Genomic DNA, 26,036 nt, shown 5'->3' with positions numbered 1-26,036 from the left:
CACCATCACAGATCAAAGCCCCTGAAGCCATCCCTTCAGAGTGCCAGAGCCACCAAAGAAAGACCGTGAAGGGGGTGACTAACTGCAGCAGTCAACCCATTGTGACGTAGCGTCTTTATTCATGTTGTATGTAAATGATTATATGTATGTGTAGCTAAATGTATATATTTAATTCAATGTTTTATCAAATCTTTAAATCGGAAGTGAAGAGTTTAGGGAAAGTCTTAAGTGGAACGTTGTGTATGGTTAAAGTAGGGGTAGGAAGTATATCTAAGGATATTAAATGGATAGGGTGGATGTTGTGAACTGCCTGAGGCCGTCTAGCAAGATGGGACCACCCACAGAGGCCCTCCACTGGCCTCACCCTCCATGTAGGTAGTACAGGAGGTTAGGTAAGCTGTCCATTGAACCAGACTCGCCCATATGTTCCTCAAGACCCCCTCCAAGGAAGCAGTGCTCTTATGTAGCAGGTCCCCATTTAGTTTGTTCTGATACCAGGGGAATACTAGGAAATGGAAAATGGGAAAGGTATTGAATGTGTATGTATTTTGTTTATGAATAAAGAGGGGGTCACTGTTGGGAACCCTATACAATTTAATCTTGTGTCCATTGCTAATCGAAGAACTCTGGGTGTAGCCCATCTCCGGTTTAACAACGATTTTATTTGGTAGGTGCAGAGCCCCTCCCTACCCACTGTCCCTGGTCTGGTTTAAGGGAGTGTACATCTTTACCCAGACCTGGGCTAGAAATCAGGGGCTGCATCCATCCCTGGCCTTCCCTGTCCTTCCCAGTCAGGTAGTAGCACCCAAACTGGGACATGCCACAGTAGCAAGAAGGGGGAACGTGCTGGAAATGTTTTGAAGCAAGACTTCTTGAGCTGTAGGTTGCTCTTTCCTTAAGTTACTTTATTTGTTTAAATATTCTTAAGTGCATACATGAGAGTGGGCCAACGTTGCCCATCAACCTGGCTACATCTTCCAATGCACTCCAGGTATTCTACTTGAATTCTACATTTGCTCCCATTCCGCACATGGCATCACACACCATACAGACCAGGGAAAGGGAAGCGGATATCACAGGAACCTCTAAAAACACACATGTAGCTGCACAGTTTAGCACCACAGCATAGTCACATAGGATTCTAACCATAAATGTGCTGATGAGATGTTGAGAACATCAACCTACTGAGGTATCTTACCTGTTCAAGTGCTGCTCCAGCATAGGCAATGAATTGCTCTCATTACTGTTGCATCTGAATAAAGGGATGCAGCCCCTTTAAGGGAAAGAGATGCGCCAGAGCAGGAAGAGGGCGGAAGGGGAGGGATCCGGGAGGAGGGGGGACAGTTGGGATATGTGGAAGAATAAAGACTGTTGATACTAGCCATGGCTCTGTACATTATTGATGAGAGTATAGATAGCTGAATGAGGGGTTTTACCCATAACAACTGGCGACGAGGCAGCCGTGTCCCACGGCGTGCAGCAGGAGGGTCTGTTTGACCAGCAGTGGAGGAGGGACGCGCGCCCAGCAGTGGAAGGGGTCGTAGGCCCAACAATAACAGAAGCAGCGCAGGAGAGCCGCTCTGCCCAGCAAGACGACTGTGACAAGGAGGTCTACGTGATCAGCTGCGAGGTAAAACACGAACGTGCCCAGTGGCGGAGGAAGTGCAACCGCACTGGAGAACGGAGAGCCATGTGTGCCTGCAGGCCCCCAGCAGACCAAAAGAGTTACTTCCGGCACCCCACGCCGACAAGAAAAAGGACGCGCCCAGCAGATCGTGCCGCAGCACGCAGGAGGGACCGCCAGACCGTGTACCCAGCAGTGGAAGGAGAGACCGCCGGATCACGAGCCAGCAGCAAGAAGAGGAGACGCTGGTGAATCACAGGACCAGCGGCAGAAGGCAGCGTTGCTGGACCGTGGCCAGGAGAACAAGACCTACCGAGCACCGCACGCGCAGCGGAGGAGAGCGCCGCCGGTACCCCAGGAGCCAGCAGTAGAGAAACTGCAAAACGGAAGCTGAAGCCAGGTAACGGCCCGCAATCCCAGCCAATTTAAAGAAACCTGCTACAATATTATTAAGACCGTGCATGGTCCTGCAACCCGCTGCGCACAAAAGAGGTGCTTACATAAAACAGTAGAGCGTAACTCTGAACGCTCCAGTTGCTACACGCAACATACGCCCTACAACCACTGTGCACACAAGAGAAACACGCACAAAACAATAGAGCGTAACATTGAACGCTCCAGGAGCAACGCAACGGGCGCACCCCACCATGAGCCACCAACCCACAAATACAACATTACCAGCGGACAGGAGACCAACAACACCTAAGGTCTCTGATTCAAGGAAAGTCATAAGCAAGAAAAACAAAAACAAGCCCTGAGTGGAAAACAAACGAGATGCCCGAACCACAAGGTTTTCAATGTCCGCATAAAGAGCAAATCACCACACAGGAGGACTATAACAAAATCCTCTTTGAACGCTGCCAACAGTTCCAACTAACTACAGCACAATCATGACCGTTCCAGCACAAGCTGCGGCAGACGCAGGTGCTCCCACAACTGCCAACGCCAGCCTCACATCACACGCCAGCCTCATGAGGAGACCAAGCTCATTCACCCTCAACCCACACCATGACCAGGGTCAGCGATGGGAAGAATGGGTCAAAGAATTTGAAGACTTTGTAGGTGCCATTGGCACCCAAGACACGCCCAACAAAATAAGCATCTTCACAAATGTAGCGGGAAGAGAGATTAAAAATATAATACGCACAATTCCCCCACAAGACTGCACCACCTATCCACGCCGCCTGGAAGCCATCAACGAGAAACTCATAACACCCAATCGTGACTATGAACACTATAACTTCAATCAGTGTGCCCAACTCCCCCATGAATCCATCGGCGAGTTTGTCATCCGCCTTCAAAGAAAAATCATATAGTGTGATTTCACCAACTTCAACGACGACAAAGCCATTGGACTACGCATAATAGAGGGATGCATCTCATCAATGTTCAGAAAACACCTTCTGTAGAAGCCCCTATCCCTAAAAGAAGTGCTGGACCTGCCCAGGGTGTACGAAAGAATAGATGTCCAAGCCGCAGCTATAGAAAACCCCAAAAAGCGTGACATCATTGCAGCCATAAACCCATACACCCGATACTCAAATGCTCAAGGGAGACAAACTTCCAGATACACCACACAGCGAACGCAAAGTGACTGCCAATGCTACCGCTGTGGATTCGAATACCCGCACAGAGGACCATGCCTCGCGATTGGCCAACGATGCATGCGATGTGGACAAGAAACCACTTTCAAGCCATGTGCAATGAACAACTCCCTGAGACGAGCCCAATCCACCAACAGAACGCTGGTCGCCTGCTGGAGACACACAGAGAACAGCATGACCAACACCCTGTCGAAAGAGGAGTGACCAGTCCCACAAACACCCACCAACGTCCAAACACAGTGAGGGCGCTCGAAGGACTACAAATTGAACCCGACAGGAAAGCTCATGAACTCTATGATTTCCGCCACCATGACCCAATACAATTGGCAACTCAAGAGAGAACGTACACAAGAGAACACCCGCCACTTCACGAACAGGAAGGTCATGTCCAGCCTTTCCCACTGGTTATCGACCCATATGATAACTCTCCACCAAGATATCATCAAGAGGAAGTGCAACAACTCCAATATATACATGCTGGATATGACGGGGAATATGTCCGACTCCTCAGCGTCGACAGCGAGGACACGCCAGCCCCCAAGTCACGATGCAAATGGGAGGAACCAGAAACCAATTTGTTGTTGACACCGGGGCGACAGTGAATATTATGAACGAGGAACTATACCACGAGATTGAGGCCCTCTACCCTTTGCGGAAGTCAAGAACGCACATCTTCCAATGGGGAGCAGCCCTGCCCATGACGTCCAAAGGACAATTTCAAGGCGTCCTGACACACCGCGCCCTCACGACAACCACCACAATACACGTCATAAGGAGTCCCTCCATAGGACGCTGCCTTCTCAGCTACAGAACCGCCAGGGCCCTGGCACTCATCGACCTGCAATACGACCAAACTGAAATAATAAAGGGACACCCGTCAGAATGCGGTGCCATTCTGTCGACCCCTCGCCAAAGAGGACCTTAAAGCTCGATTCCACAAATTGTTTGAAGGGGTAGGAATGCTCAAAGACTGTTGTTAAGCTGCACATCGACCCCAAAGTCACGCTGCTGCCACAACACCCACGCAAGGTGGGTTTCCACCTCCAGGCCCAAGTTTCAAAAGAGATCCAACTCCTCCTCCTCCTCAACGACATCATCGAAAAAGCAGAAGGACCAACACCATGGGTATCTCCCATGGTGATAGTGCCCAAGGAAAATGGACGCCTACGCATATGCATCGATATGCGCATCCCCAACATCGCCATTCAAAGGGAGAGACACCCAGGACCAAGCCTGGAGGATATGCTCATCAGGCTGAACCAAGCGACGCATTTTTCAAAACTAGACCTCAATCAGGGCTACCACCAGCTCGTCATAGACCCTGCTTCAAGAGCAATCGCCACCTTCGCGACACACGAAGGGCTGTTTAGATATAAATGGCTCAACTTTCGCATATCGTTCGCCGCAGAAATCTTTCAAGAGACAATCAGACGCCTAATATCATCCGAGGTGAATGCCCTAAACTGCAGTGATGATATCCTGATCTTCAGAAAGGATCAAGAACAACATGACAGGACACTCACAGCAGTCTGCAAGATCCTCCAAGAGGCGGGCCTAACGCTAAATGGACCCAAGTGCGACATCAACAGAACCAGCCTCAGATTCTTTGGACATATATTCTCAGATAAAGGCATAAGGGCTGACCCGGACAAGATAAAAGCAATCACTGACCTTCAAGCCCCACGACAATGGCAGAACTACGCTCGTTCCTAGGGATGGCAGGATATTGTGCGCGCTACCTCGCAAACTACGCCGCGATTACCGACCCGCTCCGAGCCCTCCTCCAAAAAGGATCAGCCATTCCTCTGGGATTTTCACTGCCAGACAGCATTCTCAACCATCAAAGAGATCCTCGCCCAACCACCGCCAGCTAGCATACTTCCACCCGGAGTGGCACACTGTCATCACATTTGATGCCAGTTCAGTTGGCCTAAGAGCCATCCTAGCCCAAACAGACATCAAGGACAACGCACGACATGCAGTTGTAGCCTATGCCAGCCGCACCCTATCTCACACCGAAAAGGCTTACTCCCAGGCTGAACGAGAAAGCCTTGCAGCTCTATGGGCCTGCGAAAAGTTCCACCACTTCGTAATTGGCCGGAAGTTCACCCTAGTAACGGACCATCAAGTGCTCCTCTCGGTATTTGGGAACCCCAAGACAAAAATGCCTCCCCGAATAGAGCGCTGGGGGATAAGGTTACAAGAATATGATTATGTGATCATCCACAAACCTGGAGGAGAAGCCAACCCGGCAGACTACCTGTCAAGACGCCCACTGACGAGAAGTGATGACACCCTAGCTCATGAGGCCAAAGAATACATCTCATACCTATCCTCCAACGCCATGCCACCCACAATCTCAACAGCAATCTTTGCAGAGCGAAGTAAAGCCGACCCGACAATCAAAGCTGCCATACGTCTTGCCCGCTCCAACAAATGGAGGGAATGCCAGGAAAGAAGAAACAGAGGGGAGGGGGCGGACAAGAAAGACTTAGACCGCCTAGCCAAAATACACTTGGAACTGGCGCCACTGACCAAGACATACTGCTACGAGGAAACAGGCTAGTAGCTCTGAAAGATCTACGAAAGACACTAGTAGCGCTACCTCATGAGGGCCACAGAGGGATTGACAACACAAAAAAGATCCTAAGAAACACATATGGTTGCCCTACATGGATATCGTAGTGGAAAACATGCTGGCACACTGCAGACCCTGCCAACTAGCAGCGAGGAAATCATCCCCAAGCCCCCTACAGCCGACGACACTCCCAGAGAGGCCCTGGCAAAAGGTTGCAATGGACTTCTATGGACCCCTGGAAGAAGGTGGATACCTGCTCGTGGTCATCGACGAATACTCAAGATTTCCTTTCATCAAACCAACACTGTCGACATCATTCTGTGAAACAGCGCCCATCATAGATGAACTCTTCAGTGAATGGGGCATCCCCAACATTTTCAAGACCGACAATGGATCCCCGTTCCAAGGACGCAAATTCGCCAAACTCGCAGACCATCTCTGCTTCTATCACCAGAAGGTTACACCACTCTGGCCCCAAGCCAACATAATGGTGGAGCGGTTCATGGCCACTATATAAAACTAACCAGACAGAAAGCCCTAGCTGAGCAAGTATCTCAATCACAGGCCATCTGCGGGATGCTCAGAAGTTACAGGAACACACCGCGTGATGCGACGGGGAAAACACCAGCAGAACTAATGGTGCGGTACCGACCCCGAACACGCATCCCCCAGTGGGAAGACTACACGCCGGAAGAAGACGCGGCCATAAGGGAACGAGATGCCGCGAAGAAAAGGAAAGCCAAAGAATGGGCTGACAAACAGAGGAATGCAAAAGACCCCCAGCTAGAAGTAGGACAAACAGTCCTAGTACGACAAAGCCAGAGGAGGAAAATGGACACCGGAACCCCGGATCGTCACGGCTATAAAAGGACCTATGATAACCGCGACAGGAGAACCAGGAGAGATAACTAGGAATGTGTCATTCTTCAAAAGATTGTTCTCGACGATCAGGAGACATCAGAAGTGGTCGCTGAAGACCCAGGAGATGGAGATAACGAACCCCCTGGTTGAAGCAACTGGTGAAAGCAGAGAGTCTCCAGGCAGACCCCACAGGACAGTGAGGAGACTGGTGAGACTCATTGAACAAATGTAACCCCGACTTTCATGTTAAGCACGGGGGAGGTGTTGTATCTGAATAAAGGGAAAGAGACGTGCCAGAGCGGGAAGGGGGCGGAAGGGGAGGGACCCGGGAGGAGGGGGGACAGTTGGGATATGTGGAAGAATAAAGACGGTTGATACTAGCCATGGCTTCGTACATTATTGATGAGAGTATAGATAGCTGAATGAGGGGTTTTACCCATAACAATTGAAGAATTTCAGTACAACCATTGTAATTACGTGATCATGTAATATCACAATCAGTCAACCTTATGCAAGAGAATACGCCCGTCAGAATTACTGAGCCATTGACTAAGCCAATATTTAGAATTACTGTGTTTGAAAAAGTCAGAAATCTGACTCCATTTCTGCGCCCACAGGAGTCTTTGTTGGAAAGAAAAACCAGCATACCAGGGCAATTTAGCAGAGCTGTGAACTACCTGTAGGTTGTAGTAGAAGAAACCCCCTCTTGCTATGGGTTAATGCCCTAACTTTAGTGGCCATGCCTCGCCCTCCAAAGGGACTGACAAATCTGTGCTATAGGGCTGACGGTTCCTCGGTAGTGCTTAAATGCAGAGGAACCCCAGCCCACCGGTCGTCGCATCGCTATCAGCTTTAGGGATGGTGGCTTGGGGAAACCCACGGGAGTCATGAGATCTGCCTGCAGCTAGAGCCTGGCCTGTAACCCCTGGTGCTAGTTTTCATATACAGTGATATGAACGCCACAAAAAAATCCTGTGGGGAAAAATGCTGTATTATATATGGGTTAGGGTAAATGTATGGGAAAACATTTTTTTTACCTCTAGATATTTGTATGGTGACCATGTCACAAAGAACCGCTAGTTGTAGCTGTCCCCATTTAGAAGGGACTGTTGGTGGTGGTTAGTTATGGTAGTGGTAGTGAGCTAGCTGAGAATTGGAGAGCAGCACACAGTAGAGTGGCGATGGATAGAGAAGGATAAGGTGCTTGGAGAAGGTGGAAAGGCCAAAGAGCAGCAGCAAAGGAGACCTTTCAGACTGAGACTGCTGGTGGGTGAGAGACTGTCCTTGACGCAAGCGTGACTGTAGACACCTCAGGGAAGTTTGCTGGAGTGGGAGGTCATTGATCCTGACCAAAGCTACTAGGCTTGCCAGAGCAAAGTGGTTCTGATTCTCTTGCCAAAAGGGAAGAAAGACTTTTCTTAGGGTGAGAAGGGCACCATATCCCTTTCACTATAGAGAGAATGTGAAGAAGGTTCCCAGCCCTTGTAAAGTACAGATCGGGAGAGAAGGGCATCAAATACCTTAGTGATCTGGGGACAAGGCACTACCATCTTGGTGTGAATAAAATATCTGGCAGGATGCTACGCCCCTGTGAAGAGGATTTGTCGAGTGTCTGGCTGCTTCTGACAAAATCACTTCTGCTTGAAGGAATACAGGGTTGAATAGTGGTTTCTAAACTGCTACTCTGCCCCACACTGTGATCTCAATCATAAAGGCGACGCGCACAACATGAATGGCACACTGCCTTCACCCCCAGCAAAGAATATCTGGTTGTCAAGACAGGGTTATGCAGGCAATTGTCTTTGCAGCAATGTTAAATGCTTTAAAAAAGTTAAAGAGTGGGATCTTAAATGTCTCTAAGGCCCATAAACCAAGCCACTACAGATGGAACAGAACCACTACAGAGAGTCTTGTTCTTTGAGCTCATATGCATCGATCTGGGGGTCGGAGCACTTTCTAAGGCTTCTATTTGGCATAGAGTTGGTGAGCGTCTGGGTTCACCACTGAGTGTGGTTCAACAAGCAGCAATGGCAGTTGGTGAGAAGAAGCTTGGGGCAGGCTGGCGGTGTTCGGGTCGGCGCATTTGGCAAGTGCTCGAAACAGTTTGACAGTGGATACAGAGTCTTGGGCAGCTTTATTTCTTTCTGCGGTGCTGTAAGGCCCTGTCCAGGGGTTCAGAGGAAAGGAGAGTCCTTCTTCTGCCCTTCCCAGCCAATTCGATTACCAGAGATCACTTGCCTGTTCTGGTAGGAAAGAGTCCTGGATACTAGTGTCTCAGCAGGCAGGCAAACTTTCCAAGCAGCATGTCCTTCCAAATATTTCCCTGAAGTGGATGGGGAAATGTGTTGGCCCTTCCTTGAAAATCTTTATCTTCACCTACAGTGGTTTTTGGGCAGGCTATAGCCCCCCAAAACATTCCAGTAAAATATTTCTCCTGAAGTTCAAAGATTATTCAACTAAAGTGGGGGGTAGCTCTTTTTATATACCAATTATTCAACAGCATATTCGTTAATTTGAAGCCTTCTGTAAGGGGCCAATTCGGGCTGCTGTGAAAATAGTCCCAGTGCTTTTGTCGGCAGGAAGTAATGAGGAGGCACAGGAGTTTTGGTCGGTCTAACAGTTTCCAAGATGGTGGGACCCATCTCCTGATTCTAACTTCTCCCCTTGCTGACTCACCTCCCCCCCATCTGTCCCTGTCTGTGAGATTCCAGTAATTATCTCTTTGTTGTGGTTGCAGGGCTCCCTTTTAAAGCACTGGTCTCTCCGCCCCCTGCTGTATACCCTGCCCTCTTGCAAAGATGTCAAGCCTGCTGAGGAAGAGGACAAAGGAGGACCTGCGCCTGAGGGAGAAGCCTACAGACCAGACCGATACATCGAAAATCTTAATAGTGGTATAAGTGACTAGAAACTAGTTTGCCAAAGCCATCTGATGTGATTTTAATGTCAATGTATAACAGTATTTCAAACCATAGCTTTGTGTTTTATGTTTAATCGAACTACCATGAGGCTTGCTTGTTTAGTTTCATAGGGACCCACATTTTAATTCCAAAAAAGCCAAAGCGAAATTTAGAATTATTTTGGTTCCGGATACAACAGTAATGCATCTTTTGGATGGCATCTTCCTGAAATAGGCATGAATATTTCCTCCGAGTTGTAAACTGATACTGCTTATATAGTAAATTTAGTAACCAGAAACAAGTTTACACTTTTTAGTTGGGTCACTTTCTAGACACATACTCCCTTTGCTGCTAATAAGCTGCTGTTGTGCCAATACCTTATGCCCAGCAGAAAGTATAAAGGGGTGCTCCATCAGGGAACAAACCCAACAACACCAGTTTGTAAAAAACAAGAGCGCCGTCTGAAAGTGAAATTGCTTAGCAGATTGGCCATTCATGGCAGAACCCTTTTCCTAGAGCTTCTGAAAATGAAAGAAATCTGGGAGATTCCACCTAGTAAAAAGCAATGGGTGTCTCCCTCACCATCCCATCCGCAGATACAACCTTGAGGGCAGATCCACTACTGTGTCAGTCTCCTCACAGCAGTTGCATGACATCAGGGAGCCATCTGCACTGGAATACCGTCTGGGTGCAGGATGTCTATAATGAATCCTAGTAATGATCTAGATCATTTCATATGCCTTGAATGTCTGTTTGGTTCAGACATTGGGCTCTGAATCTCCCAAATCCACTAGTAACAATACCACATTACATCCAGACCAGTGACTAGTGGGTAACACGAACACCAATCCTGAGAATTAGTTGCCAGTAGGTTATGCTCCCTTCTGGTCCAGGTGAATCTGTAAATACATATGTGCCCTCAATTCTCAGGGGGATTACCAGACCCTTTCTCAGATGTACCACTGCCCACTCTTATTCGAATGGTTGTTCAAGGCTGGTGTCCTTCTTCAGAATTCCTTTACCTCTGAGAGGCCTCAGACTGGAAACCCATAGTTGCCAGTCTGCTTTCTCTTGCATGGGGATGAAGGTTCCTGGTGCCAGTCCTCTCTCATGGTCTGTTCATCAGATTTACTCAAGGCTGGGATAACCACTCCTTTGAAGCCCACGTCTAAATAACGTGACTCACTTCAACTGGGAGTTCAGCAGCTGTCCATATAGCGAAGAAATACATTACTTCTCCCCACTCTCCCGGGTTTATATCCAGTGACATAAACTGACTGATCACCTAAATTCCCATCTTCATGATCTTATCATTGTCCAGGTAAAGGAGCAACTGCAAGAAGTTTGATGGAGACTTGTGGTCCTCGAAGTGCTCTGTTCCATTACTAGGGCAAAGAGGAGTAGCAATTTGAGGGGTGGACTCTCCAACAGAGATCCCTCCTGGGACATTGACTGCCCTCTCCTCTGTGTCACAGCAGCCCTGCCCAGGGACTGAGTTGGCCTGATGGGCTGTTGAGACATGTTGCTAACGTAGGGGCAAGCAATTCCAGTGCATGTTGGCTTAGTGATTCATCACCAATCACTCTGGTGGTACTCATGGGAACCATGCAAGGCACTACACACCTGGTGGTAATCTCAGGGGACAGGTCCAAATCCCTAAGCGATAAACGTCCCACTCTGGGACTTGCCAGTTCTATCTCCAAGGACACCTGCCTTGGACTGGACTAATGATTCACTAGCCTTCTTACTTTGATTTGAATTATTTGATTTGAACTATTTGTATAGCACAAAACTCTAATTGGGTACCAAGCAAAATAATTTCCGTCTGGGCACAGGTGATCTTGGCAGAGAAATTGCAGAGGGATGGATTGGCAAGACGTAACACAGTTGCAATTTAGAGAAAACATATGTTTTAAGGATTCCCCTAAAGGCTAGTAATGAGGTTCTTGATTGAAGCTGGATTGGAAGAGTGTTCCAAAATTCAGATCCAGCAACGGAAAAGCTTTGATTTCCCCCCCCCCCCCCCTCCCGCCCCTCACCTTACTGGTGCCAGGAGAGGGTTAAAAGATGCAACTAGTTTGTGCGAAGAGGGCGGGATGGTTGATATGCAAATTATATCTTTTAAATATTGTGGTGCTCAACTGTGGGTGCACTTAAAAATGAAACTAAGTATCTTAAAATTGACGACAGGCCGGGGGCAAATTCTAAGATTAGAAGTGTAGAAAAATGTAGGAACATGAATAATGAGATGGATGGCAGCATTTTTAGCGATCTGGAGTCGATGTAAAAGGTATTTGGGAGGCCTATATATAATGCATCTGCATAGTCAAGGCAAGCATTAACCAATGTTTTCATGAGACGGGAGCGGGCGTTAAGGTAGAGCACGCCTTCGTATTCGGAGGCAGAAAAAAATTGATTTGACCACTTTAACTTGTGTGTTCAGCCTAAATTCAGGGTCCCAGATCGTCTTTCTTCACAGCTGAATGGCCAAGGTACTGTGTTCCCATCCAGATTGGCACTGGGATGGGGTAGGCATCTCCTTGCTCTTCACACCCAGTATTTGGGGGTCCCTAGGGTGGTGATTATAGGCACAGGCTCATTCTAGCCAGCAGGCATAGGTGTACTTCCTTGACTACCATATCCAGTTTAAAGGCTCCCCTGGTGTCTGGATACTTTGATGTGGACAAGGCCCTGCCACAACAGCATGCTCTCGCAGTGCCTGGTATGAATCTGACTGATCTGGTGGTCCTAGCGACTACAATTCAGTCGGCACATGCAGGACCCTCAGAACTGGGATTACATTTTAAAGCGGTCTCTTCACAAGAGGCTCCTTCTGGGTCACTGTCTTTAATCTGAGCAGGGAGGCCAAGGAACAGTTGCCATATCCTATGACTGGGTATACCAACTAGACCCATAAGAGGCCTCACTGATGTCGTGCAGGAATCGCCTGTTCTGGCTCACTCAGAGGATTTTCTGTCACCTCCTACGTTGAAACCCTAGGGAGCAACTTCAGAGTAACACTCTGTGTTGCTGTCCTCTCTTCTCGCCTCTAAGATCTTAAAGTGGAGAGTTCCCTACTGTAAGGAAGGCATGGTATCAAACAGTAAAACGGACACAAGTGATCACAGTTCAAGGGTGTTTATTAAACTTCAACTAGGTTTGAAAAACTCTTATCTAATCCTAAATCTAAAGATGGGAGCAAGTTACGACCATCAAATGATCACACAAGTCTGTCAAAATAAAAGAGTCTATACTAATAAACCTATTGCCAATCCTTACTTGTAAATACAAATAGTGTGGGAAAAAATGTTATGCAAAAGAAGTGTTCAAGAAATGATGTCAGGATATTCAAACTGTTGTCTTCCCTTCCCCACGTTTTCAGCACGGGACAAGGCGGCACACTCAAACTTAGCACAGTCTCTGGCTTCTCTAGCACAATCGTGCAATGAAAAACTTCAACATCATGGCCGCCTGTGCTATGATGTTGAAGTGTCTATTTGCCATTCGAAGTCTCTCTTTTGGAGAGCCTAATGCAACATGACAAACATGAAAGTTCCTTCTTCATAGGATTTCACATGTACAAATTCCTGCGTGATTTTCTGTTCACCCCGGTCCCCCTCCACTGGGTTCGGACCCACTTTAAGACAAAACCTTCTTGGGGGATTTCTGCTTCACCTGGGGGCCTCCTGCACTGGGCTCAGACCCACTTTAACACACAGTTTTCAATTGATCTCCTTCTGCCGGGCTCGGACCAACTTTATCTACTTTGACACAAACTTTCTTTACTGTATTAACATCGAAGACTTTCGACAGTGTGCATGATTTAGCTTGACCCCTTCACAGGACCACTTCGATTCACATTTGTCTACAACTCTTTCACTTTTCAGCTGGATACCTTACAGAGACCTTCTATTGAGCACACACGCTGTGCCGTACCACTCTGTCAAAGGTATCATATCTTGGTTTCAAAGTTCAATCACTCATCAGCAGTCAAACTTTACTTGCGTTTTTTATCACACGTATTTCAAACAATGTTCTTTCCAGCGCTCGCCATACAATGTTGCTGCTTGCAACCTTTTCTTCAACACAGACCGGTCTTGTATCAGTCTCCCCAACTCACCGGCGTAGTGGATTTCACTGATGCTGCTTTGTTCTTGGAGCCAAAGGACAGTATCACGGGGACCGGTGATTCTGCCTGCCTTGATTGACGTGGGAGGGCCCTGGGTACCTCCGACACACACACAATGCAGGATTCTTCAGCCTGTTTTCCTTGTCTTATGTTTTCCAATCTCGAGGGCGCATGAAGGCAACGGTTCCTTGTCGAAAAGGTCAAAGGAACTTCCATCATTGTATTCCCCTTCTGTTTTGCCATCTTTTCCTCTCTCGTTAAACTGCCATCTTGGAACTGCCGTTTCCTCGTGTGCTTTGCCTTTCTCTGAGTGTGCTCTCGTGCACCGCCTTTTATCCACGTGGGGAAGCTTAACGGAAGTCGGGTGTGTGTGATGATCAGTAATTGCCTGACCATTGTGTTGGGAAACGTCAGGTATACGGCTCAGGTGTTAGTTTTCCCTAATAGCGGGCTGTCAATGAGAAAGTGTTCATGTTATGGGGTGTGGGGTGGTAGTAGAGTTCCTAAATATCCTACTTGGTAGGATGGGGAAAAGGTGTTGTGTTATAGGAAAGGGGATACCACGTCTCACCACCCGGTATCCACTTCCACGAAGACCCCTCACCCAGGTGATCCTCCCTCACTGGTCCACCCCTATGAACTGGATCCAAAAGTGATGGCCGTGCCCTGCCCACCTGGATTTCAGATCCCGGGGACTAATGGGTGAGTTCTCACACTACCCAGGAGCAACATAACTCAACTGGGTGGAGCACAGGATTCTCTCTCTGCTGTCCCTAGGTCAGCGACCCTTTGAGGCAGAAGCCTCAAGGTGCTCTGAGAGTAGGGCCACCTAGCCAACCAACAGTTTCTTCTCATCCCCTCTCACTTTATCTAGTGCTGTTATCTAGTGCTAGCCCTTAGGACTGCAGAGCCCTCTGCCTTTCACAGGTACAAAGAAAATCAAGGGACACACATTAGGAACTGCTTGATCTGCACCTCTTGAGTTCTGCGGCGCAGATAACTGGGAGGGGCCCTTCTTCACATCTGATCTTTCTCTGTGTGCACTCATTCGGGAGTAAGCAACAAAAAAGGCCACTTTCTCTTCTCTCTGATGCGTTGCAGATGCAGTGGACTTTGGGTCTTGCAATTTTGATGCAGTTTTCCCTGCCTCTTAACCATCTTGGTTTGATGGAGCACACTGCTTCATTCTTAGGGTCTGACCCCTGTGACCTGCACTGAGATAGGGGTCTGTGGCTGGCAAACCCCTGTCTCCACCTCTGTATTTGGCAATGCATTGTCTGGGATGCTGGGAGGGGTCAGAAATGTGAGGCGGACCACTTTGTAAAGAGTTTTCAACCTTTGGCATTTTATTAAATAAAACACGTGTGATGCTGGAAATGCATCAGAGGGACAGGGCCCCTGAATCCTTGTCCTTTTCTGCCTTTTATCGTGTGTTCTGTTATGTTTTCTGCCCAGGAGTCCATTTGGGACTCCTGGCAGTGCAGCTCTCTCTTTTGGTTTGGTGAACAGACCCATGGGATACCCTTATGGCACCCATGGGTAGGGGTACAACCCTGTGCCCCTAGTGTATGTTTTTGGGCACCTGTGGGTGGCCCACAGAGCAGGGTATGGGCTGGTGGCAGCTCCATGCTGAATTGGACAGGTGCTCTGGGTGTCCTCCATTTTGGGATACCCAGGCCCTGCCATAGGGATCAGTTGATTCCTGATAGAAAACAAGATGGCCCCTGTGGCCTCTTGCTTTCTATGGCCTGTTGTCTTGTTTTTCCCAAAGTCCTGGGAAGCCCTGACTCTGTACCTTCCCCCTGACTGGCTGTTGGGTGGAAGTTCCATATATGGTGTTGTTGTGAAGGCCCAACTAGACTGACTGGAGCCTTCCCTTTGACTGTATGTTGTGGGTACCTCCTGTGGGTGGGACCTGGGTGAATGGAGTGTGTGACCAATATACACTTCTTGTTGTGGTTGTCTGGTTTCTGGCATGTGAGACAAAGACTGAGACAGCCCTGCCCGAAACTGGCCTGAATGCAGTGTGTAGTGTTGAATGGCTGGGTACTTGTCCCAATCCACATTCCTTGTTGTGAGTGTCTGAAAGGGAGGAGTGTGGCCTGAATGCACTGTGTGCCTGATTGGCTGACTGACTGCATGAATGCCCTTCTGTGTGATTGGCTGCTGTGTGTGTGCCAGCAGTGTGGATGAGAGACAGAATAGTATATCTGGGGACCTCTCACCACTGGAAATTGTTCAGAAGCATTCAGAAGCTGAGTCTCCACTCAAGAGTAACTGGATTTGCTGATCCTCGACGTCCAGCTGGAAGAAGAAGACATGCTGTGGCATTTGCTTCGACAGAAACTGAAGGTTGTCGAAATCGTCGAGGACTGACCCGAGAGAGGACCTGGCTAGGCGCCCTCTTCCCGTGCTCCGAGGGACCATCGAGCACCGCTGAATCTTCGCCGAAGCGCCCTGGAAGTCAGACCCTCGAAAGGCTGCCGACCCGAGACGGGACCGCCGAGGAGATCGAAGTGAAGCACCCGGACATCGACGCTGTCGAAGTCCATTGCCGTCGACCAGGGTTCGCAGGTCTGTGTAACCGCTGGAGGCCCGTCAAAGTTGTGTTGCCCAGCCGTGGGAACCACTTGACGCCGTGCCGCCGACGACCGGAGCCGTCCGCTCCTTGCCTAAGAACGTTTCAATCGAAGGACTCCCTCGACCGCATCGTCGACCGCTTATCCTGCCGGAGAAAGTCGAGGACGACCAACGCGCCGAGGAGAAACCTGCCGGTGGGTTTCCCGCCACCCAACGACCTCAAAGACTCGGACGACCCGACGCCCTTGCTGGGCTTCCGTCTCTACAATCTTTGCGGTCCAGAACTATTGTCATCGAGGTGCCCCGCACACCTCCGCCTTGCAGGACGCCGACGCCCCGACGCCGACGAGCACCGCTCGGACGAAGCTGCCGCCTCTTTGACATCGTTCTACCTCGTTTGTCGACGGACGTTCGACGCCCCGTGCCTCCCGCTTGAAAGGGAAGGCATTCAAGAGGGGCCGTCGATTCCCCGTCGCCGAACCCCGAGGTCTTCGACGTTTCTCGACGCCTCTCGACGATCCGTGACTCCCGCTGGGAAGGGGGTCGCTCAAGAAGGATCTGTCGACGCCTCTTCGAAGGACTCGACTCCACCAGGTACATTGGGGGGGTAAAAACATTGCCGGAGAGAATAAGACTATTGAACAATATATGGACTGGGCTTGTGTCATATCTCTTTATTTTACAGGTTGCCCAGGTGGGGGGATCTCCACACAGAACTGTGTCCAGTAGCTAGGGCCAGTATTCTGCCTATTGCTTCAACCATCTTTTATCTCTCCTCTCTCTATTGCTGGTTTCCTTCTTATTGATCTGTGTGCCATTTCTACAGTATTGTGAATGCACTTTAATGAGGTCTAATATTAGTGGTACCACTTTAGAATTGTAGATATTTACCATTATTGATTTTCCTGAGCACAAAGTGCGTTATTGTGATAAGTGTACATAACCTTTGAACTAATTATATAAAGACTGTGTTTTCAGTAATACAGTGTGTGGACATTCCTTTGTGGGGGCTTGGGGAATACACTGTACTTAAGAACCAGCCTGCATCACCTCCTGAGAAGCTAGGCCTTGATTGCTCGTCCATTGCTACCGTAATAGAGAATCTTGGCTGGGGTCTTCTGTGCCTCTCCTCTACCATATAGAGAGCAGAAGTACAGACCCCCCCACCAGTCTTTACAGCTGGTGGCAGCGGTGGGATGCTTATGGTTTTAAGACTCAGTGTATAACCGTGCCACTTACAAAATATCCGCACTTTATTAGATTAAGGTTTGGGTGTGTACCAAATAACTGCATTACAGGCAATGGAGCCCATTGCAAATGGTAAATTGACTCGGATGAGCTTGGAGGCTCTCCAGAGTGCTTGTGAAGCCAGGGAGTTAGACTTTGTGGATAAGTCTAGGGCTGAGCTGATAGCTGCCCTGGTGGACTACCAGACTGATGGTGAAACCCTTGATGAAGGGGGGGATGCAACCAGTGAGGACTCTGCCCCTGGGGTTGTCGCTGAATCTGTTTCTGGGAATGCCACCATTCCTGCTGCCTCTGTTCCAAACCCCAGCAATTCCATGGAACTTGAGTTATTGAGGATGAAGTTAGCCTTTGAATATTGCAAGTTGGAAATAGAAGCTGAGCTTAAGAAAGAGGAGCTGGCACAGCAAGTGGAACTCAAGAATAGGGATCTTGAACTCAGAAATAAGGACCTTGAACTCAAAAGCCAGGACACTGAATGTCAGAGAATCCAGCTAGAGAAAGCTAGAGTGGAGACTTCAGCTAGATCCAGTGAGAGTGTCAGGTCCCCAGCCACCAAGTTTATGAAAGATTTGGTTGGTGTGTTTGTGGAGGGTTCAGATATCCTCCAATGGATTGAAGCGTTTGAAATGGCTTGTGCAATTCATGATGTAGTTAAAAGAGATTGGGCTAAGTGTTTGTTAAGCAGAGTGCCTCAAACTGGATATGACTGTATTCTGAAGCTGGGTGTGGAAGAAAGGGGTCAGTATGAGTGTATGAAGTCTGCTTTGATTGCCAAGTTTGGCAAGACACCTACCCAATACCTTAAAAGGTTCAGGGAATTTAAGAAAAGAGAGAATGTGTCTTGGGTTGACTGGGTGAGTACTGCGCACATGAACATGATGGGGTGGATTGATGGATACAAGGTGAAAACTTTTGTTGAGTTGTCCCACCTCTTGTTTTTTGAGCATTTTTCTGAAGCCTGTTCACCAGAGCTGCGTCAGTATGTGGCTGACCAGAACATTTTGGACCCCTTTAAGCTGGCTAGGTTGGCTGACAAGTGGGTCTCCCACCGGGTGTCCCCTAAGGACTCCAGTGGGAAGGACAAGGACAAAGAAAAGGGGGCCTCTCAGAAAGCTGAGGAGTCCCAAAAGCAGTCACAGTCGGGTAAACCAAAGCCTTCCTCTCCTAAGACCCAAAAATCTAGTGGGGATAAGTCCTCTGTGGGTGGGAATAAGAGTAGTGGTCCACCTGCTGCAAAGCAGGTTCCCAGCGGTTCCAGTACCGTACCCCGCACTCCTGGCACTTGTTGGGATTGTGGGGCTCTGGATCACAAAAGGGGTGACCCCAAGTGTAAAGGTAAGGCACTTGGAGTACAGGCTGTCAGCCTGACCTACCCTTACCCCGTGTCTGAGGTGGAGGCCACTGTCCTCCCCTCCTCTACCGGAATCACCTTTGGTGCTCCGGTAGAGATTTCCTTAGTGTCCCTTGGGGCCTGGGACCAGTACGCAGAAGTACTGGCGACTATCCCACAGAACACCCGTAGGTTTTTGAGAAGTGTCCTCTTGAATGGCCAGCCTTCTACTGGTTTGAGAGACACTGGGGCAAGCATGACAGTGGTGGACAGGACCCTGCTCAAGCCAGAGGACTATGTAGGTGCTCCTCTGCAAACCACCAGATTAGCTGGTGGGCCTCCCAAATTATCGCCTGTAGCCCTAGTCACACTCATGATTGGAGACAAGACAGCAAAGCTTCCTGTCCTGGTTCAGGACAATGTCCCTGCTAACATTCTGTTAGGTAATGATCTAGTGGAGTTGGGGTTGATCTCGGATGGTCTTCCCCTGACTGCTGCTGCGGTCACTAGGTCACAGGTGACACCGGGTCTGGCTGTGAGTCAGGTACCCGAGCCAAAGGCGAGGCCTAAGGCAAGAAGAAGGAAGACCAAGAAGGCCACCTCTGTGGAGGGAACACCTTCTCTTCCTGCTGTTCCGACAGCACCCATTGGGATCCATGCTCCGGACGGGCTGGGTCCAGTGGAAAACCCAAACTCAACTCCTGTGGGAGAAGAGACAGAAGACTCTCCTGTGGGAGAGGTTCTTAACCCGGAGGAGCACCCCGACCTTCAATGCTTGTTAGCTGAAGGGGGACCCTCCCGGGCAGACTTCTGTAAAGGACAGAGAGAGTGCCACTCTCTCGAGGGTCTGAGGAAACAGGCCCTGTCCCAGGCACAAGGTGAAGTGCCTAGGACATTCAAGATTTATTGGGAGGGTGAGCTCCTTGTTAGTGAGCCCACTAAGCCTGAACCTGGTGCCCGCAAGAGGTTGGTGGTACCCCAGGTTTACAGGCCCTTCCTACTGCAGTTGGCGCATGAGGTGCCCTTGGCTGGTCATCTTGGGACTAAGAAGACTAAGCAGAGGCTCTCTGCCCATTTCTACTGGCCAAGGATGGGGGTAGAAGTGGAGTCCCACTGCAGGACCTGCCCCACTTGTCAGTTGTCTGGCAAGACTGGAGGCAGGATCATTGCCCCACTGCAGCCATTACCAGTGGTTGGCACACCATTTGAGAGGGTGGGCATCGACATCGTCGGTCCCCTTGACCCTCCCACTTCAGGTGGACATCGGTTCATCCTGGTCTTGGTAGATCATGCCACCAGGTACCCTGAGGCAATACCCCTTCGGACTGTTACTGCCAAGGTGGTTGCCAGGGCTCTCCTGGGCATTTTCACCCGTGTTGGATTCCCCAAGGAGGTTGTCTCTGACAGAGGATCCAACTTCATGTCTAGTTACATGAAAACCATGTGGAAAGAGTGCGGGGTAACCTACAAGTTCTCCACCTCTTACCACCCCCAGACCAATGGTCTGGTTGAGAGATTTAATAAAACTCTCAAGGGCATGCTAGGGGCTTTGGAAGAACCCCTAAGGAGGAAATGGGATCTCCTCCTGCCATGCCTGCTGTTTGCTTACAGAGAGGTACCTCAAGAGGGTGTTGGTTTCAGCCCCTTTGAGTTACTCTTTGGACATCCCGTGAGGGGGCCCCTCGCCTTGATCCGAGAAGGCTTGGAAGCCACCCCTCCAGGTCCCGCCAAGCAAGTGGGGGACTATGTGTTAGGCCTCAGGCGGAGGATGACACAAATGATGGGTCAGGCAACAGCAAATCTCAAGGCCAGCCAGGAATTGAACAAGTACTGGCATGACCTTAAAGCTTCGCAAGTGGATTGGACTCCGGGACAGGAAATCCTTGTGATGGAGCCTACCAAGCCTAGAGCTTTGGCAGACAAGTGGACTGGACCCTTCAGGATCATCTCCAAGATGGGCGAAGTCAATTATCTGGTTGACATGGGAGCCTCTGGGGTAGCCCCCCAGGTATTCCATGTCAACAGGCTCAAGCCTTTCCACAGGCGAGCAGAGGTCTCATGTCTCTTGCTAGCTTCAGGGCAAGAAGAGGATGAGAGTGAGCCCCTTCCTGATTTGCTGCATAGCAACCCTCAGGATGGCTCAGTGGAGGGAGTACAGCTCTCTCCCGATTTGACAACAGAGCAGCAGAGGGCCTGCAGGGCTTTGCTCCAGCAGTATGCCTCTCTGTTTTCACTGACACCGGGCCTTACACCGTGGTGCAAGCACGAAATTGACACTGGTGACAGCGTGCCTGTCAAGAGCAGGAGCTACCGTATGTCGGATACCGTCAAAAACCACATCCAGGCTGAGGTCGCCAAGATGTTGGATCTGGGTGTTATTGAACCCTCAACCAGTCCCTGGTCCAGTCCAGTGGTCCTTGTCCCCAAGGCAAGTTCCCAGGCGGGTACCAAGGATTGGAGGTTCTGTGTGGACTACCGAGGAGTCAATGCCGTCACCAAAACTGACGCGCACCCATTGCCCAGGGCTGATGAGCTCGTGGACACCATAGGTGCTGCCAAGTTTGTGAGCACCTTTGACCTTACCTCAGGCTATTGGCAAATAGCTCTGACAGACCATGCCAAGGAAAAGACGGCTTTCTCAACACCTGAGGGACTCTACCAGTTTAGGGTCATGCCCTTTGGGTTGAAGAATGCCCCTGCCACCTTCCAGAGATTGGTCAACCATGCGCTCAGTGGGCTGGAAGCCTTTTGTGTGGCTTACTTAGACGACATTGCCGTCTACAGTTCCACCTGGGAAGAGCATTTGACACATCTGGATAAGGTGTTGCAGGCCTTGAAAAGGGCTAACCTCACTATCAAGGCCACCAAGTGCCAGATAGCTCAGGGGAAAGTTACCTATCTTGGTCATGAGGTAGGCGGGGGTCAAATCCAACCTCTCTCCAGTAAAGTACAGGACGTACAGAACTGGGAGACTCCCACTACTCAAACCCAGGTGAGAGCCTTTTTGGGCCTCACTGGGTACTATCGCAATTTCATGGCAGACTATGGAACCATAGCTGCACCCCTGACAGCTCTAACTTCACCCAAACAGCCTAGGAAGGTTAATTGGACTGAAGACTGTCAGAGGGCCTTTGATGGCTTGAAAGAAAGTCTGTGTAGGGCACCTGTGTTGAGTGCGCCTGACTACAGCCGACCCTTTATCGTCCAGACGGATGCCTGCGACACCGGAATTGGAGCTGTCTTGTCCCAGTTAGATGACAAAGGGAGAGAACATCCTATCATATTCATCAGTAGACAACTCAAGGGTAGAGAACTTAGGTGGGCTACTGTTGAAAAGGAGTGTTTTAGCATAGTTTGGAGCCTTAGGCGTTTTAGGCCCTACCTTACGGGGTCTACCTTCAAGGTCCAAACAGATCATAAGCCCCTGAAGTGGCTTATGCAGATGAAGGGTGAGAATCCGAAATTGCTCAGGTGGTCCATTAGCCTACAAGGGCTAGACTTCACCATAGAGCACAGACCAGGGAAGAGTCACGATAATGCAGATGGCCTTTCCAGAAGGTATGTTGACCGTCTGGATGAGGGTGTCTATCCCGTGGGAGATTAGGCACCCTCCACCTCAGTCTGGGGGGGGCGACTGTGATGCTGGAAATGCATCAGAGGGACAGGGCCCCTGAATCCTTGTCCTTTTCTGCCTTTTATCGTGTGTTCTGTTATGTTTTCTGCCCAGGAGTCCATTTGGGACTCCTGGCAGTGCAGCTCTCTCTTTTGGTTTGGTGAACAGACCCATGGGATACCCTTATGGCACCCATGGGTAGGGGTACAACCCTGTGCCCCTAGTGTATGTTTTTGGGCACCTGTGGGTGGCCCACAGAGCAGGGTATGGGCTGGTGGCAGCTCCATGCTGAATTGGACAGGTGCTCTGGGTGTCCTCCATTTTGGGATACCCAGGCCCTGCCATAGGGATCAGTTGATTCCTGATAGAAAACAAGATGGCCCCTGTGGCCTCTTGCTTTCTATGGCCTGTTGTCTTGTTTTTCCCAAAGTCCTGGGAAGCCCTGACTCTGTACCTTCCCCCTGACTGGCTGTTGGGTGGAAGTTCCATATATGGTGTTGTTGTGAAGGCCCAACTAGACTGACTGGAGCCTTCCCTTTGACTGTATGTTGTGGGTACCTCCTGTGGGTGGGACCTGGGTGAATGGAGTGTGTGACCAATATACACTTCTTGTTGTGGTTGTCTGGTTTCTGGCATGTGAGACAAAGACTGAGACAGCCCTGCCCGAAACTGGCCTGAATGCAGTGTGTAGTGTTGAATGGCTGGGTACTTGTCCCAATCCACATTCCTTGTTGTGAGTGTCTGAAAGGGAGGAGTGTGGCCTGAATGCACTGTGTGCCTGATTGGCTGACTGACTGCATGAATGCCCTTCTGTGTGATTGGCTGCTGTGTGTGTGCCAGCAGTGTGGATGAGAGACAGAATAGTATATCTGGGGACCTCTCACCACTGGAAATTGTTCAGAAGCTGAGTCTCCACTCAAGAGTAACTGGATTTGCTGATCCTCGACGTCCAGCTGGAAGAAGACTTGCTGTGGCATTTGCTTCGACAGAAACTGAAGGTTGTCGAAATCGTCGAGGACTGACCCGAGAGAGGACCTGGCTAGGCGCCCTCTTCCCGTGCTCCGAGGGACCATCGAGCACCGCTGAATCTTCGCCGAAGCGCCCTGGAAGTCAGACCCTCGAAAGGCTGCCGACCCGAGACGGGACCGCCGAGGAGATCGAAGTGAAGCACCCGGACATCGACGCTGTCGAAGTCCATTGCCGTCGACCAGGGTTCGCAGGTCTGTGTAACCGCTGGAGGCCCGTCGAAGTTGTGTTGCCCAGCCGTGGGAACCACTTGACGCCGTGCCGCCGACGACCGGAGCCGTCCGCTCCTTGCCTAAGAACGTTTCAATCGAAGGACTCCCTCGACCGCATCGTCGACCGCTTATCCTGCCGGAGAAAGTCGAGGACGACCAACGCGCCGAGGAGAAACCTGCCGGTGGGTTTCCCGCCACCCAACGACCTCAAAGACTCGGACGACCCGACGCCCTTGCTGGGCTTCCGTCTCTACAATCTTTGCGGTCCAGAACTATTGTCATCGAGGTGCCCCGCACACCTCCGCCTTGCAGGACGCCGACGCCCCGACGCCGACGAGCACCGCTCGGACGAAGCTGCCGCCTCTTTGACATCGTTCTACCTCGTTTGTCGACGGACGTTCGACGCCCCGTGCCTCCCGCTTGAAAGGGAAGGCATTCAAGAGGGGCCGTCGATTCCCCGTCGCCGAACCCCGAGGTCTTCGACGTTTCTCGACGCCTCTCGACGATCCGTGACTCCCGCTTGGAAGGGGGTCGCTCAAGAAGGATCTGTCGACGCCTCTTCGAAGGACTCGACTCCACCAGGTACATTGGGGGGGTAAAAACATTGCCGGAGAGAATAAGACTATTGAACAATATATGGACTGGGCTTGTGTCATATCTCTTTATTTTACAGGTTGCCCAGGTGGGGGGATCTCCACACAGAACTGTGTCCAGTAGCTAGGGCCAGTATTCTGCCTATTGCTTCAACCATCTTTTATCTCTCCTCTCTCTATTGCTGGTTTCCTTCTTATTGATCTGTGTGCCATTTCTACAGTATTGTGAATGCACTTTAATGAGGTCTAATATTAGTGGTACCACTTTAGAATTGTAGATATTTACCATTATTGATTTTCCTGAGCACAAAGTGCGTTATTGTGATAAGTGTACATAACCTTTGAACTAATTATATAAAGACTGTGTTTTCAGTAATACAGTGTGTGGACATTCCTTTGTGGGGGCTTGGGGAATACACTGTACTTAAGAACCAGCCTGCATCACCTCCTGAGAAGCTAGGCCTTGATTGCTCGTCCATTGCTACCGTAATAGAGAATCTTGGCTGGGGTCTTCTGTGCCTCTCCTCTACCATATAGAGAGCAGAAGTACAGACCCCCCCACCAGTCTTTACAACACGTTTAATAAATTCCTTTTTATCCCTACCATAACAAGGATTTCCCTGTCTAAAGTAAACTAAAGGGAACACTCTACCCAAGGGATCTCTAACCCTCACGCTTCTACAAGAATCAAAGTAAAAAGGTATTATATCGCAACTCAATTCAACAAATAAACATAACATATGCCCTGGTTCACAATAGGATCAATGTCTCTTGTCGTGATCTGGGTGAACTTCCCTTCCCCAGATCCAAACAAGGGTTTTCTCCACAGTTCAAAGGAAAAACAAGGAAATCTGGTATAACAAAAGGTTCATTTGTTTCACTAAAGGGTCTTGATAAAGTAATAAACTCTCAATCCTCCTGGAATAAGAATTTCACCTTTGTGGCAACAACACATACTTTGATCAGGATGGTCTGCTCCAATATTAACTGCAGAAAGAATTGTAAATGTTCTTCAATCAGCTTTCACAATTCTTCCCCAAATGTCACAACTCAACATATTGTTTTCTAATAGCACCACTCTTCAGCACTTACAACTTCTACTGCCTTGCTTACTCTTTTTTGCCAGGTTTCTTCTGGGAAATCACCTCTTGCCCTACAGGTATACTGGCCTGCCCCTCTACTTCTTCAACATAACAGTGCTTCAATGGTATATTTCAGGTTTATAATAATAACAACAACTTTAATGGTCCTCTTTTGTATCAAAATGTTAGTCAGCTTTTAGGACTAGAACATTCACATTGATCCATATCGGGACTTCTCCACAAACAATGCTCATCTCCCTCTGCATAACAGAAAGGCAGCCTGTTTGCCACCTTTCTTTCCGTTCTGCATCAGTACCGAAATATCGTTCAGGATGAAGCCTTTTCCTGCTTCTTCCTTGGCTGTAGCAATGTGAGTTTACATCAACCACAATTACAGATGTAGCAAGAAGCGCCGGAAGCAGCTGTGCGTAAGCGAGAAAGTGAACAACGTGCGCCCTGATGTGTCTTTGGGTTCTTTGCTCTAAGGAGGAGGAGGAAGTTCGCTGTAGGCTGGTGTCTGTTGTGCGTTCTGACATGAGCGCCAATATTCAAGGGCTGCTGCCAAGAGCCAGAATCCACAGCCTGGACCATCCAGCTAAGTGGGGGGCAGATTCCAGATGGTCGGTAGTAATGACAGCTGGGGGTACAGTGATATTCTG

At 49.5% G+C, this 26,036-nt stretch overlaps 1 protein-coding gene across 4 annotated transcripts in view; it reads left to right on the top strand.

Annotated features, from left to right (window-relative positions):
* Positions 1–26,036, top strand: part of LOC138577526 (E3 ubiquitin-protein ligase TRIM39-like) — a 527,031-nt gene that overhangs the window by 21,305 nt on the left and 479,690 nt on the right. The window contains exon 2 of one of the 4 annotated variants that reach the window (XM_069649635.1): positions 9,405–9,558. The exons of the other annotated variants lie outside the window; for them this stretch is intronic. Coding sequence (XP_069505736.1) covers positions 9,466–9,558 — 93 coding nt within the window. The 5' untranslated portion in view covers positions 9,405–9,465. The remainder of the gene's footprint in view (positions 1–9,404; positions 9,559–26,036) is intronic. 4 annotated transcript variants of the gene reach the window in all.

The sequence above is a fragment of the Ambystoma mexicanum genome, chromosome 1p (genome assembly GCF_040938575.1).
Source record: "Ambystoma mexicanum isolate Mex_15411 chromosome 1p, UKY_AmexF1_1, whole genome shotgun sequence".
Classification (NCBI taxonomy): domain Eukaryota; kingdom Metazoa; phylum Chordata; class Amphibia; order Caudata; family Ambystomatidae; genus Ambystoma; species Ambystoma mexicanum.
Note: the sequence above shows the minus strand (reverse complement) of the source record. Positions and strands in the feature narration are given on the sequence as shown.